The 18737-nt window shown below is 43.9% G+C and overlaps 1 protein-coding gene across 1 annotated transcript in view; it reads right to left on the reverse strand.

The window, feature by feature from the left end:
* PRKCQ (protein kinase C theta) overlaps nt 1-18737 on the reverse strand; it is a 125089-nt gene that overhangs the window by 43476 nt on the left and 62876 nt on the right. The window contains exon 2 of the mRNA XM_075599412.1: nt 11807-11941. Within this exon, the coding sequence (XP_075455527.1) occupies nt 11807-11933 (127 nt within the window). The 5' untranslated portion in view covers nt 11934-11941. The remainder of the gene's footprint in view (nt 1-11806; nt 11942-18737) is intronic.

The following is an 18737-nucleotide window of genomic DNA, read 5'->3' on the forward strand; positions in this document are numbered from 1 at the left end:
TATGATAACTATATACAAATATATTCGGGGACAATAACAGAACTATTAATCCCACGGGCCGTACCAAAGGACGCGGGGTCATCCCTTAAGGTTGGAGGAAAGGAGAATTCCCCAGCAACAAAGGAAAAGGTTCTTTACAGTAAGGGCAGTTACAATAGATAGTGTATGTTCAAAAAAAGGTTCGACATCTTTTTAGAAAGGAAAGGTATACAGGGATATAACAAATAATTAAACATGGTAATCAGATTGCCAATATATGGAGTCAGGAAAGAATGTATTTTTCCCCTTATGGGATATCATTAGATGATATGTCACTAGGTTTTTTTTGTTTGCCTTCCTCTGGATCAATATACTGTAAGTACAAATATAGGATAAGTATCTGCTGTCTAACTTTAGCATAGGTTGAACTTGTTGGACATATGTCTTTTTTCAACCTCATCTACTATGCAACTATGTAACTATGTAACTATGTAATTACGTGGTAACATTCTTTACAAAATACACCTTTAATACAATTTGTTTAGATTTCATGAATAGAACTAACCAATGTATTCTCCCCTCCTGAAAACTCTGTTTCCCCACGAAACTCGTCATTCGCTGCAAACTTCACTTATTGTTCTTCTACGTGCTGCTCGGGCCCATCTACATTATATTCCCCGTGTCACAGCAGCTCTCTCTCTCGCCTACAAACCTTGTCACGTGCTGATCCCTACCCCTGGAACTCCCTCCCTCCCAATATCTCCTCGTCACATTCTCTCTCCAACTGCAGTAAATAAAGTGCATGCCACCATTATTATTAGAACATACTGTATCAAAATATGAAACATATGGTGTCTAAATTATTGATACAATTAATCTAAGTCTTAAGGCTCAAACGGTCTGGGGCAAAACTACCTGCACAGTATTTATCAAAGCAAAAAATGATATTACAGTACATGCTATGGAACCTTTTTATCTAAAATCTAATGTTTTTGCCCTAGTTTTGCAGTCTGGAAATGCTGATAAATGATCTCCATTGTTAAATTTAACACATGACCCTGAAATTGCAGGTTGCTTGTCAGGTTATAGTTTAATCTTTAGCAGACACAAGGCACTGATAAATCAACCCCCCCACCCACACCCTCTGTATAAAGATCCACAATCAAATAAGTTCACTTGAGTTTTTACATTTTTTTTAATATAGATCTGAATACTGTAGTGAAATTTGTTACATTCCAGCATGTGCATTGGGTAACCCCTCCCAGTACCCCAGCCAAAATCACTTGCCAATTTTTGAGATGTTAAAGAAATGGAAGTGGATGTAATGCTTGTGCATACATAGGAGAATATTTAAAAAGGTCTTCCATGGTGTTACCTTAAAGGCAAAAATGCAGTTTCTGAACAGGATACATAGCTCATAAAGTGCAAGTGGTACTTTGTTCTACAGGAATACTTCTGAGATCATCAGTTACATAAATATACACTTATCCCAGCTGTGATCCACATTATTCATCATTCCTGACATTTTAATACTCTGTTTAACGGACAAAAACAAGGATTTGTTTCCAGATTTTTTTCCCCTTAACGCACGGATTGTGCTTTATACAGAACTTTGCAGGCACAGAGATCATGACTAGCAGAGCTTATGTAGCATGGCTAGTCCTGACTGCCTCTCTGTCCCCCTGTCATGTAAGTCCTTAGCCATCTAGGCTGTGACGGGCTATCCTAGGGGCATTAACCCCCCCTCATGCTGACTGAGTGGCAGGAATGGAGGTGACACAGGGCCTGTGTGTAGCCAATTATGGTACAGACCCTTTCTGGTGTCTCATAGAGGAAGTGCCAAATTGTAGGGAGTTACCTCCTCCCCCCTAGGAGGGTTGGAAGTGGAGTGCTGTCTCCTCCCGGCTGGGAGTGAGACATGCCAGTCAGTCCCTCCTGGGCTGGCTGAGCAAGAGAGATCAGAGGCCTCAAGACTACCAGAGAGCAAGCACCATCCAGAGGCCTGGGACCCTCTTATAACCATATGCATCCGCTGTATGACATCTGCAGTGACTGGCCAAATAAAGCCCTTTGTTTTATATACCCCTGCCTGAGTTTACAGTCTGTTGGGCAGGGGTGTGAAAGAAGTCTGTTCTGGTGGGGGACTGTCTCTGGGAACCCTGGAGCCCACCCGAGCTGGAGGCGCCGACACCCTGAGTGAAGACTGAATATCACCGAAATACTCCTTGATAAAGTGTATTGTATACATGAAACGCATAGGAGGGCGTTTACCTTCTTTTTTTATGATGGATCAATGAAGATATTTTTATACATCATCTTGGGAACCACTCCATTGGCTGTGCGCAAGCTTTTCTCTTTTTCTTCTGAATATCACAGAAAGCCTGCCCTGTTGGTCCCCATCATCGCAGACACTCAGCTCTGCTGGACCCTCACAGGTTTGCTAGCACCATGACACCTGTACCCAGCAGTACGTCTTCCAGAGAGGGGGGAGGGGGGCTGGGCTACACTTACAAGCTATGTTTTGGTGCTTGATGCACAGGGAGATAAAGTGACTTGTCCAATGTCACAAGAAGAGCGGACACAGCACTTTAACCTTCAGCCCCATTTACTGACATTTAACAACTGCAAACTTTTCAAACCATTGAGGCCCACAGTTCAAAAATAAAATATATATTGTGACAGCATAGAGGGCTGTACTGTGAGTGTTAACACTGCATTGTCACAAAAACATTGGCTACATCGGTATACTGTATATACAGTACATACAGTAGTCCTACAACAGGGAAGATGGTTCTAGTGAGTAGATGTGTGTAAAGTTGTCACACTTGGTTTTAATTATGTTCCTGAATAATTGGGGAGGGGGACAGACCACTCTAGGACTGTGTTAAGGTGCTACACAGAGGAAAGTGGATAAACAATACTATAGAACTGGGGAGAGAGTCTCCGTGCCTCCTGCTAGTGTGCACACTTAAATCAGTGTATACTAGGAAACAGTTAAACAAACAAAACTATCAGAGTAATGAAGATAGTTAAAACATAACATGTAGTTATATAAATAAAATAAATGGTACATAAAAATTTTAAAAAAAATCAAAGAGGGTTAGAATGGTATATACTGGGAGGTAACCGCCGTTACTAGGATATATACTGGGAGGTAACCGCCGTTACTAGGATATATACTGGGAGGTAACCGCCATTACTAGGATATATACTGGGAGGTAACCGCCGTTACTAGGATATATACTGGGAGGTAACCGCCGTTACTAGGATATATACTGGGAGGTAACCGCCGTTACTAGGATATATACTGGGAGGTAACCGCCGTTACTAGGATATATACTGGGAGGTAACTGCCGTTACTAGGATATATACTGGGAGGTAACCGCCGTTACTAGGATATATACTGGGAGGTAACCGCCGTTACTAGGATATATACTGGGAGGTAACCGCCGTTACTAGGATATATACTGGGAGGTAACCGCCGTTACTAGGATATATACTGGGAGGTAACCGCCGTTACTAGGATATATACTGGGAGGTAACCGCCGTTACTAGGATATATACTGGGAGGTAACCGCCGTTACTAGGATATATACTGGGAGGTAACCGGCGTTACTAGGATATATACTGGGAGGTAACCGCCGTTACTAGGATATATACTGGGAGGTAACCGCCGTTACTAGGATATATACTGGGAGGTAACCGCCGTTACTAGGATATATACTGGGAGGTAACCGCCGTTACTAGGATATATAATGGGAGGTAACCGCCGTTACTAGGATATATACTGGGAGGTAACCGCCGTTACTAGGATATATACTGGGAGGTAACCGCCGTTACTAGGATATATACTGGGAGGTAACCGCCGTTACTAGGATATATACTGGGAGGTAACCACCGTTACTAGGATATATACTGGGAGGTAACCGCCGTTACTAGGATATATACTGGGAGGTAACCGCCGTTACTAGGATATATACTGGGAGGTAACCGCCGTTACTAGGATATATACTGGGAGGTAACCGCCGTTACTAGGATATATACTGGGAGGTAACCGCCGTTACTAGGATATATACTGGGAGGTAACCGCCGTTACTAGGATATATACTGGGAGGTAACTGCTGTTACTAGGATATATACTGGGAGGTAACTGCTGTTACTAGGATATATACTGGGAGGTAACTGCTGTTACTAGGATATATACTGGGAGGTAACTGCTGTTACTAGGATATATACTGGGAGGTAACTGCTGTTACTAGGATATATACTGGGAGGTAACTGCTGTTACTAGGATATATACTGGGAGGTAACTGCTGTTACTAGGATATATACTGGGAGGTAACTGCTGTTACTAGGATATATACTGGGAGGTAACTGCTGTTACTAGGATATATACTGGGAGGTAACCGCCGTTACTAGGATATATACTGGGAGGTAACCGCCGTTACTAGGATATATACTGGGAGGTAACCGCCGTTACTAGGATATATACTGGGAGGTAACCGCCGTTACTAGGATATATACTGGGAGGTAACTGCTGTTACTAGGATATATACTGGGAGGTAACTGCTGTTACTAGGATATATACTGGGAGGTAACCGCCGTTACTAGGATATATACTGGGAGGTAACCGCCGTTACTAGGATATATACTGGGAGGTAACCGCCGTTACTAGGATATATACTGGGAGGTACCCGCTGTTACTAGGATATATACTGGGAGGTAACCCCCGTTACTAGGATATATACTGGGAGGTAACCGCTGTTACTAGGATATATACTGGGAGGTAACCACTGTTACTAGGATATATACTGGGAGGTAACCGCTGTTACTCGGATCTGGCCCTGATATACTGTACTGTAGTACAGTCTTAGAATCAGTATTTATGAGGTTGGTATCAGTAACGTGAGTCTTTAGCAGAGGTATAGTAATTTATCTAGGAGCATTGGTGTATTTAGTGCACCTTGTATACAGATCCCAGAGCAGTGAATGCTAATGTATTTCAGAAGTAACTTGGTTTTGAGGAGGCTGTTAGTTCACAGTTACTCTGAAAGAAGGGGTGTATTGATACATTCGGGGTAGTGCTGCGTTGGACGAGCCATTATAATACTGTACTGTGCGGGGCTGGCAACAAATTAAGTCTTCTAAACAGATTTATTTTTTAAATGTTGCATAATATATACACAATAGTAAAATGCACTTAGGAAAATGTAAAACTCCTACCGTGGTGTTGTGTGGACCTCAACAACTATCCAACAATTATCAGAGCTGGCCTATGCGTCTTTTACAGAAGACTACCACTACATCAAGTGTAGGACCAGAAAAATCCCATTATTCCTGTGAATCTTTTCTGCTGTTCTGCCATCTAAAAGATGAAATATGGCAGACCTTAGTTTTAGACTTGTTAACAAGTTTGCAAAACTCTACCAGCAGCGCCGCCATCAAGGGGGAAAAACTAGGACACGTGTCCCAGGCCCGACCGCTGTGGGGGGGCCTGCCCAGTGGTCCTGCCCAATTCTTGCACCTGGCTGCTGGGCCTCTGTTTGAGGCCAGGCCCCAATCCCTCCTCCCCTGCTGGATAGCGCCAGAAGTTGGGCCCGTCCAGATGTCATGTATGTGTTTTGAGTGGGGGAAGTTGAGTGGAGTGGGAACATTGAGTGTGATGGTAAGGGGAGGGGATTGAATGGGGATGGATTGAGTGAGAGAGGAGAGGGATGAGAGGAGGAGGGATTGAATGAGTGGAGAGGGTATTGAGTAAGAGAGGTGAGAGAAGGAGGGAGTTGAAATAGAGGGAGAGGAGTGAGAGTGAGGAAGAGGGAGAGATGGGGAGACAGAGGAAGGGCGAGTGAGCGAGGGGAAAGGAATGTGGGTGTAGGAAAGCGGTTTATGGCCTGGTTTACCTTAATGAATGTGACTAGCCATCCTCTACTCCACACAGCTTGTACCACAGGCCCTAGGTCTTTTACAAGAATATATTTAGACTTTTATTGAAACACAGAAACATCAAATAATTCACTTGGACTGGGTTGTCAGCATCACTTAGTCACAGGCACCTTGCTAAACAAGGATTCATGATGAAGGATCTCTAGGGGACTAAAATATTGCCTTCTCCTTGGACTTTATTACCTACTTTCTGTATGTCTGAAATGTACTGCGCTATATCCTTTTATTGAATGTGATGTTTGGGTGACGTATTTAACTATTTTTCACCGATACATGAACTTGCGAGTGCATTGGAGAACTTTCCCCTTACTCATGTATTTTAAAGCTGCAGTTCAGTCTTTTTTTATTTATTTTTTACTTCAATAGTTTCATGTGGACAATCTCTAATTACCTAAAGAACTGCATAGCTGCCGGTCAATTCTTTCTCCGTCTATTGATCGGCAAAGTTTGGCGACATCTTTAAATATGGGGAATGTAAATCGTTGCTATAGGAACAAGCATGCTTGTTAAAATAGAATGCAAGAAAATTGGTCTTTCAAAGTTGTTTTTTTTTTTAAAACAGAAAATGCTAAAAGTATTTATTCTTACTACAGAACTGATTTATTTAAAAAGTTTACATGAGCCCCGATGAAATTCATATTCAACACATATACTGTATATTTGATGTAAGCCAATAAGATGTACAACAAACCGAGGAGTCAACATATCCCAAATACTACTCATACAGTTACCGTTTGCGGTTATTTATTAAACTGCGATCACGTAGATCGGGGCATTATCGCACGGAAACTACCCATTGACTTCTGTGGGAGTTTCTGTCCGATTGTGCTCAGATCGACACTAACAAATAACCCCCTACAGTGTATATTGCAAGTTAATTTCCTTAATCAGCTGTTCTCTTTCTATTACTGTAATCACTCGTACTCTATTTCCCTGCTCCGCTTTTTCTCCTGGGAGATGGAAATATTTATGTCCGATGCCCTCACTGTGATACCATATGGCAAGTGAACAGAGAACTGATACAGTTCATTTAACAAATTCAGTGTTGGAGGCACATTAGGCATAATAGAGGGAACCCCCATCACTGCCAGATAGGCATAGAGCACACTGTAGAGCAATGCGTTGCAGACCCAGTTGGTAGCAAAGGTGTTAAGGCACGATATAACCTGAAGGCTTTTTTGGGACCAGATGCACAGAGATGCAGAACATGCAGGATAAAACCAAGGATAGCTTTTAATCAGTTTCAAGTTGGTGTGTTGGGAGAACATTGCAATATATAACTGCAAGCTAACACATTGCTGATCAACCCAGCAGAACGAAGTTATATTATTTTACAGACCAGCTGTTCATGTCCAGTGAGAGCCAGAAGAGACTATCGAACAAGATGCTTGTAAGTGTTGCATGTGTGGTCCCCATGGGGTTACCCTTCCATCCCATAGTGTAGAGCCCTTGCCTAGTGTGGAGTCTCCTATACCTAGTGCAGGATCCATCCTGGTAGGAGACTAGAAAGCTTTAGCACTGGGTAGTGTCCCAAGCGGAGGTTATAAGAAGGTATAAGAGATGTTAAAAACAACTGAGGGTAAACTAGAAGTAGGAGTGACCCATGGTCAGTGCCGAGGTCAGACAGTTAGGCCAAGAGGCCAAAAGACCCACCATGAGGACAGGATCAACTGGGCATCTGTGAGTAGAGGGGACCTGAGAAGATAGGCTCCAGGGCTCCATAGAAAGAGACTGACCTGATCCTCCCATAGGTGTAAGCCTCCCCCTGGTAATCCCCAACACCCTTCTAGACTGCGCCTCTGGTTTCCCAGATCTGAGTTTGGACTTGCCAGATGCTTAGTCTTTGTTCAATAAACCACTTTCCACATAATGTGGACTTTACGGTCCTTACTTACGTCGCCCAACTTACCGAGAAAGGTACATTTGGACTGGCAAGGAACCATATCCAGCGATTCATAGAGGCTACCTGGTACAGTACCTAGTCTGACCAGTCACTGCACCTGCTGTAGCACTCCTAGTCAAGGCTACACATGATTAGTAGACTGATAGAAGTACTGTAAGCTGGAGGAAGAAAGTGATTGTTTAAAGAAGTACAACGGCTTTTTTATTAATAAACTTTTTTTCTTTAAAAACATAAGGAATCTGTTTTTTTTCTTCTTCTTCAAATAACCTCTTCCTTTTTGTCCTTAAAGCATCTACACCACAAACCTTTTGCTGGCACCTTATGAACTGAGCACTTAATCCGATTCACAGGCAATGTGGGCCACATTCACTTAGCACATTCACTTAGCAATGAGACACCTTACGGCCTATTCACCTGTATGTGCCATATGCGCAAGTAGGGCACACACCTGAGCCATATTCATCCAAGAAAAGGAATCCTATTAAAAGCAATGGGAGTTTCATGCGATAAACCTGGTGGCATTCTTTTGCGCAGACGTTACCCCGGTTTTGTAGCCGGGAGACATTAGTAAATAAATGCCATGGTACCTTCCGGACCCACAAGGTGTGTTCTGCAATAGCATTGCTTAGTAAATAATGGCCTGTATGAGAAAATGTGGGCTGGGATCAGGCCCATGTTGTCCTAATTTAAGGTCAATTTGACAGGATTAATCTTCTTGTCAATATATTTGTATACAGTATGCATGTCTAGAATATTGGTTGTAATAGATGTGTAATACAATGTGCATTCATAGTCATTCTTCTTTGTAGTTACAATACAGTGTGCTTGCTACAATTTGCATTCAGGTGGCAGCATTACGTGTTATTACAGTCCTTCAAGAGTCATGGACCTCTTATCCTCAGAACATTTTTACGGTTTTCTCCAACCTAACACGTATTAAATTCAATTACGCTATGGGGCATGTGCTTCTGATATCTATATCTTCAGATGAGACAACAAGTATTCTAAGGCTTGCCTTAAACTAGCCCGGGTACATGCTGGGTGTAACCTGGCTAGTTTAAGGCACGTTTAAGGCATTTCTGCATTGACTAATGACCCATCGGATTAACACAGCAGGGGTCCCTGGCAGTCCCATTCAGTTTGAATGGGACCCCCGCTGTTAATCTGATGGGCCATTGGTCAATACAGAAATGCCCTAAAAATGACCCAGCATGTACCTGGGTCTTTTTGGCGATTGCCACTGGTTTGTGTTAGAATAACCGTCGGCACTACAGTATATACACACATATGTACATATCACATTTTAAGTTCTGGTGGGTGAAAAAGGCAACAGAAAACTTAAAATGTGATATGGTAAACCTACCCGGCCTAGAAATATTTCAAAACAAGTATAAACCAACTCACACTGATGATACCCATCAAGGTTGAAACATGTCTGAGTGGTTTGTACTTGCTTTGCTAGTCCCATGCTGTGCTTAAAAGCTGTGTGAACGGCAATGCATCAGCTTAAATGGGCTCAATGTAAATGGATATTCTAGGCAAAAGATGACACGTTGTGTGCTTATTTGCATGTAATTTCCCAGAATCCCTTACTGCAGTGGGAGCACTGCATGCGAGGTGATAATGGGTGAAAGGCAGGGTTGCAGACCTGACTAAGACATGTGAATGTGCTCACAAGTGATATTCTTTATTGGCTATATTTATATCTACTGTACACACACACACACACACACACACTAATTATATACATTTGGAAAACCTCAAAAAGGCACAAAAAAGTAAAAGCAAGTGCACGTGTCAAAAAGAACATAGAAAAACTTCACCCACAAACCAAATGTGATGAAGACGCAGCACTCCATACAAAAGCACAAAAATATATTTGTATTGAGAAAATCCAATGTTTCGGTCCAGCTATGGGATATTCATCAGGACTGTGTAGAGTAAAGTGTGACGGGGTATAATATACATACATACATACTACATTCGTGCTGCTGCAATACACATGAAGAAAGTGATCTGTGAGGTTTCAAAAACTCAATGCCCGAAACATTAAAACACCGTTGCCACCAGTGGTCATTCCTCAGGTAAGGGGAAGTGTACTCAATGGGGAACTTTTATATACAAGTCTATTTACTGTACAAGTATCCCGACTGCAAAACCAGTGGAAAAAAAAACAGAGCCATATTCGCCAAAGAATAGGAGTCCCATTGAAATGTAGCTTTTTCTTGGATAAATCTGGTACAATTCATTTGCACAGATTTTGCCTCCGTTTGGCAGCTGGGTGACATTGGTGAATAACCACCTTATTATACACTAGGCCTCTAAAAAAAAAAAAAACTCAAGGCCCCTGAGGACACAGAACTGTATATATCTTATTTATTCCTGCACTGAATCTGCTGCAGAGATCGGTGTTACTTTGGACTGATAATAAAAAGCTCCTTGAAAAGTGCAATATGTGTTACAGAGGTGCACAGTGCTATGGGGAAGAGCCATTAACTATTTGAAGCCAGTGACAGTTAACGCAGAATCTCATGCATTAACCTTTGCGAGAGGTTAGTGGAGCACGGACAAGTGAGAGGAGGGAAATGGGACAGAGCAGTGGCCTAACAGCAAAAGAACGGGCTTATGGTTTGGGGCAAATCATTTGTCGAAGACGCATTGCCAACTCATTGTGACATTTGGACGGTAACTTTATCTGCGGTCACTGGAGCACCCAAAAAAAGTGTACGCTATGAAGGACATAAATGCAGGGTGCTTATACAACTCTGGGTACATTACTGTACCTCAGGGGTGACCAACTCCAGTCCCCAAGCCCCCCCCCCCCCCCCAACAGGTCAGGTTTTCAGGATATCCCAGCTTCAGCACAGGTTGCTCAATCAGAGGCACAGTCAAAGACTGAGCCTCTGATTGAGCCACCCGTGCTGAAGAAGAGACTGACTGAGCCACCTGTGTGAAGTAGGGGCCGGTTCAGCCATTTGTGCTGAAGCTGGGATTTCCTGAAAACCTGATCGGTTGTGGGGGGGAGGGGGGTTGAGGAATGGAGTTCTGCACCTCTGCCGTACACCATGTCATTTCTTCTTAAAATGATTAGCTCCAATCCATGATAGCAGAGGGTAGATAGTTGGTGTTAAAGCAGAGCAGTACTGCCCAAGGGGAACCCCCTATATGCAACGCGAGTCCTTAGCTGACTGGGACAGACGTAAGAAGAAGAGGTGGGAGGGATTCTCACCATTTCTAAGGAAACGTTTTACCACAACTTTAATCTACTTTGCATCTTGCTGATGAGCGGTCACACACAACACCAAGCATTCGTCTATTTGATGGGCGGCCAATCAGTTAGCCTTCCCCTATGGACTCCTAATGCCTATAGGGTTAACAACATCTGGGTATCACTGCGCTGCCCCGGTTGCGTTACCCTTCCGTCCAACGCTTTCCGATGCAACGTTTGAAGTTTTTAAAATTTATGGTTTGCAAATTTTTGTGAAATGATTGAATTAACAGCAATGCTATTGTCGAGCGTGCACGGTTTTTGTCAAGAATGGTTGGAAAAAAGAGACGGGTGCTGCTCAGAATTGTTGCTGCAGGATGGAAAAATTACATTCTTTTAACAGATTGTAACTGGTTAGGTATCCCAAGGAGGTGCTCAACTCCTGTCTTCAAGACCCCCCCCCCTCCCCAACAGGCCAGGTTTTAAGGATATCCCAGCTTCAGCACAGGCGACTCAGTCACTGATTGAGCCACCTGTGCTAAAGCAGGGATATCCTGAAAACCAGGCCTGTTGATGGGGGCAGTCTTGAGGACTGGAGTCGAGCACTCCATGGTACCCCCAAAGTAGGATCACTTACACATCGTCATAAAGCAAATATATCTACATTTTTAATCCCATTTTTTTCCCCACCCTTGTGTTTAGCAGGCGGACTGCTGCCTGAGGGTTTGCAGATAGCAGACCAAACATGACATTGTGTATTATAAGATGCATACCTGTTGTTTCGACAACTTCTTTCACAATAACAGCGCAATAAGGCTTCAGCATCACCACCTCCCCAGGAGGCGGATGGTAAGGTCCCACATCAAAATTGGAGAGGCTAATGCGTAGAAATGGAGACATCGCTCTTCCTGTGTGCCAAAGAAAACAAGAGAGAGAGAGAGAGAGAGAGAGAGAGAGAGAGAGAGAGACAGGCAAGTTGCTTCGTTATAAGTGGAACTTCTTTTTCTAGTCCCTTATCTTTGACAGGCAGCAGCAAAGCGAAGTGAGACACCCGTCTGACATAAAAAGACGCTTTTCCTTCCCTGTGGGAGGAAACTGCAGTGGTCTGTCTGCCGGCAATCATGTGTCACCAGTGCCAGCCTCAGCACCGCCTGATATAGCTGGTCACTCAAAGCCCGGTCACGCAGTGTCAGCAGCACCTGTTCTCACAAATTCAAGCACGTCAACCCTACTTAAAGAGTATCAGAGCTGCAATACCGCACTCGTTATTTATACAGGCAAAAAAAGGTTGGTAGGCAAGTTGAAAGAGTTGTTGACACAATAAAACACAAGTCCATTAACCACGATTGTCAATTAGACCCCTGAGCGTTTGTAAGCTTAATCAACTGCTTCCGTAGTAGCTATAATGTCACTCGTATCTTGCAGGGGGTCGGGTAAGACCAGATAGTGTACGTAACATTATACCATGCAAAGAGCATTGTACGTGTGATATTGGCACTATCAAATACAGAGAGCAAAATGGGCTACAACTCCAGGAACACAGAGGCCCAAATTCACCAAGAGGTGTTATGCCTCAAGACATCTTCTGGCACCAGAAACAACCTTACAACATATTTAAGTGAATGGTATATACGGTATCTTCAGACAGCAGAATGTGTCTTATTACCACCACTTCATAAATAGGAGCCAATGTCTCTTTACACCCAGAATAGAGACACTCAACCTCAAAACTTCTTCATATGGCGAACCACCTAAATGTTACCAGGTGTTTGGAGGATCCCCCACACAAACGTTGCTCACCTATTTATTTACAGTATATGCATAACATATTTCAGAGACACCCAATATAAAATGTAAACATAGTTTGAACTCAATGGACATATTTCTTTTTTCAACCTCATTTACTACTGTATACAACTATGAAACTTGACCTGTACCTAGAAATCAGCAGTCATTGGTGATAGAAAATGCACAGACCACAGAAGAGAGATTGCCTTAAGGGAATTTTGAAAGGCTTTGAGGAAAACCACTAAAGTCTTTGGGGACCAGTGGCCCAGGGAGAACAGTTTGGCAACCACTGCTCTTAGGGTTGCCAGGTGAACAGTATTGAACTGGACTGCCCTGTATTTGGACACTCTGGCCTGTAAAAAAAATGTGAGATACAGGCATACCCCGCTTTAAGTACACTCACTTTAAGTACACTCGCGAGTAAGTACATCTCGCTCAATAGGCAAACGGCAGCTCACGCATGCGCCAGTCAGCACGTCATGAAGAGCAATACCGGCTCCCTACCTGTACCGAAGCTGTGCGCAAGTGGGGAGTCTATAGAGCCTGTTACAAATGCATTACTTACATCAGTTATGCACGTATATGACGATTGCAGTACAGCACATTCATCGATAAGTGGGAAAAGGTAGTGCTTCACTTTAAGTACATTTTCGCTTTACATACATGCTCCGGTCCCATTGCGTATGTTAATGCGGGGTATGCCTGTAATGCTGGACATGTACTGTATGTGTTCGGTATTACCTCTCTGGACATAGTGATTATTTATAAAAATGTTTTATCAGGAAGTAAAACATTGAGAGTTACCTCTCGTTTGTACTGTACCCGAATATATTTATAAATAGCTAGCATATCCCCTCTTAGGCGCCTCTTTTCTAATGTAAACAAATCTAATATCGCTAGCCTCTCCTCATAAATCAGATTGTTCATACCCTTTATTAATTTTGTGGCTCTTCTCTGCACCCTCTCTAGTTCCATAATGTCTTTTCTAAGGTGTGGTGCCCAAATTTGTACTCCATATTTAAGGTGTGGTCTTACTAATGCTTTATAAAGGGGCATAATTATGTTTACTTCCCTTCCATCCATTGTCCGTTTAATGCAAGATAAGATCTTGTTTGCCTTTGCAGCTACTGCATGACTTTGGACACTATTGCCTGCTGGCTACAAGCACTCATAATCCCATTCGTACATTTAGGCATTACATCACTAGGATAACCTACTCTATAAGGCATGTACATATAGTCATATCTCTAATTCTCTAGTGAGCCCCATGTAATTAGCGTGACCAGATGTCCCGGTTTAGCCGGGACAGTCACGTTTTTTTAATGTCTGTCCCGGCTGCCCGACATTCTTTAAAATGTCCCTTTTTTTGTGGCTGTTCCGGTTTTGACCATCAGAACAGGGGGGGCAACAGAGAGCAAGAATGCTGACAGAGAGGAGAGCAGGAGGAGAGTGGAGGTGGTTCCGAGGCTGCAGCTGCAGAGGGTGGGGGCGGGGATAGCTGCCGAGGGTGGGGGCGGGGTTAGCTGCAGAGGGCGGGGGTGGGGTTAGCTGCAGAGGGCGGGGGTGGGGTTAGCTGCAGAGGGTGGGGGCGGGATTAGTGTCAGCGGAGCCTCAGCAGTGAGAGCCAGAAGTGAGGTGCCTGCTGCCAGGGCCCAAGATGGATTCCCCCCACCCATGCTCCACAGTGACAGTTAGGACATGCTAGGACACCCTTCCCCTGCGGCTGCTCCTCAGAGCTGGTGTGTGTGTCTGTGAAGGTCAGTGGCTGTGTGGTTGTGTGTATGTGTGTGTGCAGGTCAGTGGCTGTGTGTGTGTCTGGGCAGGTCAGTGTGTGCAGGTCAGTGGCTGTGTGTCTGTGCTGGTCTGTCTGTGTGAGTGTCTGTGCAGGTCAGTGGCTGTGAGTCTGTGCAGGTCAGAGAGTGAATAATGAGGGGGTAGAGAGAATGGAGGAGGGTGGACAGAGAATGGACGAGGAGCAGAGGAAGAGAGTTAGAGAATGGGGGACTGGGAGAGAATGGGGGTTGGGAAGGGAGATATAGGGACGGAAGAACGATATTGGGTGGGAAGGAAGAGGGAGAATGGGGGACGGGAGGAAAGGAGAGAGACTGGGGGAGTGAGCGAAAATGGGGGGGAGGGGAAGGTAGAGAGGGAATAGGGGAGAAGGTAGAGAGAATGGAAAAAAGGTAGAATGAATAATACAGCATCAATGTGACACTATTAGATAAAAATCATAATATTCATTTTTTAGTAATGTCATTTGGTTGTATTAATAATTTTTTTATATGTCCCGGTTTTTCATTTTCAAAATCTGGTCACCCTACATGTAATGCTGATATCATGCAACTTATACAACCTGCAGACTGTGACAGTACTCTGAATAATACTAGAATAGTCAACATTCTATTGTTTTTTTTTTTACTGATACTGCAGTCTCTCTCTCCTTCCCAAAGTGAGAACATAGGCCAGAGTACTTCATCTTCGGCGAGTTTTAGTTCCTGCAGGGCTCACAGATCTGGAACCACGTTCTTGACCTCATTAGAGGACGCTTTGGCACCCTTCACAACGTCCGTTGCAGCAGGGCTCGGGAGTGATGATCCGCTGGGCAGAGATGTCCATCTCCACTGCAGTCCAAGGGGTGACGTTAGAGGTCTGTGGGCTCTGTGGGTCGAACATACGGGGTGCTGCACCCACGACATCGAGCTGAGGGTAAACGTTCCGGTTCTGCCACACTGCCTGAACGTAGTCCATTTCCAGGAGTGCCACTACATCCTTCTTAGTAAATACGGCAGCATTCCGTCAAGATATAAATCAATGCAATCCTAATATTTCCTAACGCACGTTTTTAATACAACAAAGTGAACCGATAGTAAATAAATGCCATAGAATACAGAATATGAACAGAGGCCTCTTTTGATTATCCCTCAAACGTGACACTGGCTGGGTTAGAGAGATGGTTGAAAACCTCTGGGCTACATTATCAAGTCGATCACGTGAAACCACTTCGGGTTTTGATTCTTTTTTTAGAAGCGGTTTCATTCCGGCACTGGAAATCCAACCGGAATAGCCACAAAGGCTCCCACTTGCTGGAATTCTAGTACCACTGTTAAATGCAAAAGACTAAACCGCTTCAAATAACTAATTTCTTGCCACGGGGAGAGACTTTAGCAGAGTTTCAAGTTGTATATATCCCCCTCATACCTCCCTCCAAATAACATAGGGAGAGACCCCCTGGGCTCAAAAAGAGCACACCTGAAGGTACCTTGGAGATATTTAAATATACTTTGCATATCTCATTAGAATGAGTCACACCCACACCATTTCTATAAGACCAATTCTGACAAGTATAATGCCTGTAATATAGAGTGCGCTGGTGCGCGCGGCATTGCGAATGCACGTGGCGCGCGCGTTTAGTTTCTATGTTGTAAGCAGTGACGTGGGTGGCTAGGGGGCGTGGCTATAGACGTCACAGCGATAGCCACGCTGTTATTGGCTGTCAGCGTCACGTGACGTGGCAGCAACGCGAAAATACAAATTATCTTGTATTTGCTGTGATCTGCCGCGCAAACCACTCACGGGTCGACTGTATCAACATCAGCCTCCCACAGTCATTGTCATGGTAGCACACACTATCCTATGCCTTAGGCACCTGGTTTGATGCTAGAGCTGCTTCCCTATATAGCAGAGGTTGTTTGTGGGTTCTGATCTGGAGATTCTATTAAAGTAGTTTGAAGCAGGGGAACCTGGTTCAATTCCCGGTGTCGGCTCCTTGTGACCTGGGAAAGTCACCTTATCGCCAAAAACATAGATTGTAGGTGTAATGGTGTTTCCCCCCCCACCCCCCAATCGCATATAGGGGCCATTACTGGGTGCTTGTGGTGCATAACCCCTGGTAAACAAGAGGGCCGAGTCGTCCACGGTAACCTTGGGACACAGGAACAGGCTTCATACCCCACGTAATACTTAGCAGTGCAGCGCCTCCACCTGCCGTAGGCTCCAGGGATATGGAGGTGATCTCACACGGTAGAACTTGTACCTCTCCCCCCCAGTTAGATCACACACCAGGTAGGAGGTATATTGTAAAACAGGAACGGGTTTATTACTACTCATATTGCAGTAATACAGGTACTCAGCAGTCACCTGCCGGATCACAGTCTCTTCTCTCAGGTATCACCGGAGATAGTCCCTGGACCATCACTATGGGCCTAGGGCACCCACAGCCATCCTAGCTCTTCCCCACCTCCCTAGCAGAGACAGAGGTATAGTCACTCTACTCCTCCCTGGAGGGAAGAGCACATGTTAAGGCCCCAATCTCAGGCTCCCAGTCGGGACCTGCCTTCCTCATGAGGAAGGACAACCACACAACTTTAGGGCGGTCCTGCCCTTAAGTACAGCCAGAGGGCGGGCATCCCGTTGGCCCAGCCACAACAGGATATGTCACCCCCTGCTGTCACTCAAGTGCAGCACCAAGATAACTACTGGCAAACCTGTGAACACCAGGGTTTACTACCAGCCCATAGGGTAGATTTAGTAGCCAGGGGGTACCCCGCTACATAAGCTCTACAGGACAGGGACTGTGTCTGCAAAATGTCTCTGTAAAGCGCTACCTAAAACTAGCAGCGCTATACAAGAACAAACATTATTACTGTAAAATACTTTTGCAAATGGAGAAGGCATCAAAACTGGGTCATGTTTGCATAATGGATGATTTTAATTATCCAGACCGACTGGGGCAATGAGATTAGCATTACAACAAAAGGAAACAGGTTTTTGGGGGTGCTTAAAGACAATTATATGACCCAAATTATTGAGGAACCAGGAGAGGGGCAATACTGGATTTGGTCATATCAAACAATGTGGAAGTAATAACAAATATTCAAGCCCTGGAACATTTGGGTAACAGTGATCATAACATGGTCACATTTGAAATAAATTATCAAGAAACAGAGTACTTGGGTTCAACAAAGACCTTAAACTATAGAAAAGAAGATTTTAATAAACTGAGGGCTAATCTACAAATAATACATTGGAACACCGAAGGAGGATTGGGGGACAGCCAGAGAAGCCAAAAAAGCATTCACAACTCACCGGGTAGGGGTGGATTAAAAATATTTAATGAATCTACATAAAAAACATAATGGGGACACAAAACAAAAAAAGGGGGGGGTTCTCCTCCCACGGGTTTCATGCTGTCGTAGCGCTTTCTCAAGGTCTCCCCATTCAGTTTGAATGGGACAGCCAAGGACCCCCGCAGTGTTAATCTGATGGGCCATTAGTCTGTTTGCAGAAATGTCACAACATTACTGGGAGATTACCCCAGATTTTCAAAGGCAAGTGTTCAAATACTCTTGGCTGCATGTGTAGGATAAAGTATCTGTTGTCTAAATTTAGCATAGATTGAACTTGATGGACGTACATCTTTTTTCAACCTCATCTACTATGTAACTATGTAACTATAACTTCCATTTAAAAAAATAATAATAATAATTAAGGATTGGACCTGCGGGTCCCCCCAGATCTGAGACGAACTATTTTCAACACTGGGGACTTACTGGTGAAGTCACCTGGATTACTTGCTGTTTTTGTTAAGGGGGATTTAAATGGCCATCAAACAGGAAGCCACAACCAATGATGATACAGTTTCCTATTACAAAGATAAATGATGGCCCCGCTCAAACCTATCCTATAAATATATGTGTTGCCCAGGAGATGTGACATAAGAGAAACAAATAGTACTGTACATATAAGTACTGTGGAAAAGACTCCCGATCTGGCGCACTACTGTATCTAGAGTTAATGACATGTAATTTAAAACATAACATTTATTGTTTAACTAAAAAGAGATGTGTCGCAAAATATGATTGTAATTAAAATAGTAAAAAAAAACAGTTCTAGGTATTGAATAAATAAACCTGTTTG

The sequence above is a fragment of the Ascaphus truei genome, chromosome 5, assembly GCF_040206685.1.
Source record: "Ascaphus truei isolate aAscTru1 chromosome 5, aAscTru1.hap1, whole genome shotgun sequence".
NCBI classification, from domain to species: Eukaryota; Metazoa; Chordata; class Amphibia; order Anura; family Ascaphidae; genus Ascaphus; species Ascaphus truei.